Here is a 2500-nt window from a genome sequence, read left to right on the forward strand (position 1 = left end):
GGTTGTTTAGAAGTTTGTAAAATACCTCAAACCAGGGGAGATAACTACAGGAGAGAAACAGAGATAGAGAAAGATGACAGAGATGTAGGAAAACATAAACACAATCCCCCCCCCCGACACACACACACACACACACACACGCACAACCCCCCCCCCCCCCCCCCCCCCCCCAACACACACACCTGAGGATGCAAAGAGAGGTCTGGGAACTGGAGGTGGGTCTGTCTCTCTCTCTCTTTTACATCCACCCACACATACACAAGTGCGCACACACACAAACACACACACACACAAACACACACACGCACACGCACACACACACACCTGCACTCACACACGATGCAAACTAGAACTGGAGGTGAGTCTGTCTCTCACACTCTTTTACATCCACACACACACACACACACACACACACACACACACACACACACACACACACACACTCACCTGAGGATGCATAGGCAGGTCTCAGAGCTAGAGGTCAGTCTGCAGAAGCCGAATCGCTGGCATCCCTCCAGATCAGTCAGCACAAAGGTGAAGTGCTGCACAGCCACAGTCTCCCGGACCCTGATCAATCAATCAATCAATCAATCAGTCAATCAATCAATCAGTCAATCAGTCAATCAGCCAATCAGTCAATCAGTCAATCACCCAATCTATCAATCAAACATTCCCTGACAGTCAATTCATCGATCAGTCGAGCATTCAATGTTTAATCAACCAGTCAGCCAGACAATCACTGACTATCACTCAGTCAATCAATAAATCAATCAATCAATCGATCAATATATCAGTCTGTCAGTCAATTAATCAAAATCAAATCAATCAATAAATCAATCAGATATTCAGTAACTCTGTCTGTAAATCAATCTGTAAGTCAGTCAGTAGGTCAGTCAGCTATTCAGTCAATCATTCAATCATTCAATCATTCAATCATTCAATCAATCAATTATTAAATCAATCAAACACTTAGTTACTAATGTTCATACTAGAATCATAGCCATGACAACAATTTAAATGAGGAATAAATCTGTCATGTACAGTACCAGAACTCTTTATAAGGAATACTACACATTCATGCTACGTATCCGTATTTGCATTATGACTGGCTGGATGTACCTTTCTTTCAGTCATTCTTTTCATCCATCCATCCAGCTATGAATACATGAATGAATGAATGATATGATGAATGCCCCGCTGTCAGTGTCTAGATGTAAAATACAATGCCAAGAAGAGTGTGGTAATGGTCTGTAGAACTAAGGAGTACCTGGATATTAAGTTCCCTGCCTTTCATCTTTCTGGGCAAGCTCTGGGGGTGCCCAATAGTACCAAATACTTAGGGCACATTATCACAGACAAGTTGGAGGATGATGCTGACATGTTCAGACAGAGGAGATTGCTCTATGTCCAAGCTAACATGTTGGTTAGAAAATACCACCACTGAAAAATGCATTTGTTTAGAGCCTACTGCACCCCTCTATATACAGCTCCACTCTAGGTGAATTACAAGAAGGAGCGCTTGCGCAAATTGAAAGTAGCCTATAATGACTGTCTTAGGATACTCCTGAAGAGACCCAGGAGTACTAGAGCCAGTCAGCTGTTCTGTAATATGGGTCTCACCACCTTCATGGCCTTGCTGAGGAACCTTACTTTTAAGTTTATGTGTCGGCTAGACCGCTCTACAAATGCAATAATTGATCTGATGACAGACCCTGGCCGCAGCTCTGTCAAGTACACATCTAAGATCTGGGAACACTGGCATGAGTGCCTTTTTAAGCCCTTCTTTCCTTGTATATTTATATATATTTATGATTGTATGTATGTATGTATTTATATGTAATTTATTGATTATATGTATTTTCCATCTTCCATGTGGGCCTTGAGCCTGTAATAAAGTTTAATAAATATGTAAAGTTGTGCCTGCAATGACCCTCTTTGACCAGCAGGGCTCCGGGGAGCTGCGGCTGTGCTCACTCACCTCTCGATGTCGTAGGGGAAACAGAAGCGAGGCAGGCACAGACGGGCCTCCTGAGGGGATGGAGCGAGAGAGAGTGTGAGAATGAGAGAATGAGACAGAGTGTGTGTGTGTGTGTGTGTGTGTACCTGTGTGTGTTTGTGTGTGCGTGTGCGTGTGTGTGCCTGTGTGTCTGCTTGTGTGTGTGTCTGTGTCAGCCTGTGTGTGTGTCTTTGTGTTTGTGTGTGTGTGAGTGTGTGCGTCTGCCTGTGTGTGTGTGTGTGTGTGTGTGTGTGTGTGTGTGTGTGTGTGTGTGTGTGTGTGTGTGTGTGTGTATGTGTGTGTGTGTCTGACTGTGTGTGTGTATGCATGCAAATTGTTTTTGTTATTATGGCATGTATTGTGTGTATGTGTGTGTGCATGTGTTTTTTTTACAGACGTACAGACAACATACAACAACATTACCTCATCACTGAAGTCATCTGGAAATTGAAACAGCAAACCAGGATCTATAAATAAACACACACACACACACACACACACACA

General features: G+C 43.4%; 1 protein-coding gene across 1 annotated transcript in view; it reads right to left on the reverse strand.

Moving 5' to 3' along the window:
* The window catches only part of dennd1c (DENN domain containing 1C), a gene marked incomplete at both ends in the record, with an annotated part of 19047 nt that overhangs the window by 14385 nt on the left and 2162 nt on the right, over window positions 1-2500 (reverse strand). The window contains 4 exons of the mRNA XM_080850087.1: window positions 1-44; window positions 448-567; window positions 1979-2028; window positions 2420-2463. The exon at window positions 1-44 is cut by the window's left edge and continues 26 nt beyond it. Of these exons, the coding sequence (XP_080706213.1) occupies window positions 1-44; window positions 448-567; window positions 1979-2028; window positions 2420-2463 (258 nt within the window). The remainder of the gene's footprint in view (window positions 45-447; window positions 568-1978; window positions 2029-2419; window positions 2464-2500) is intronic.

Source organism: Sprattus sprattus, assembly GCF_963457725.1.
Source record: "Sprattus sprattus genome assembly, chromosome: 1".
NCBI lineage: Eukaryota > Metazoa > Chordata > Actinopteri > Clupeiformes > Clupeidae > Sprattus > Sprattus sprattus.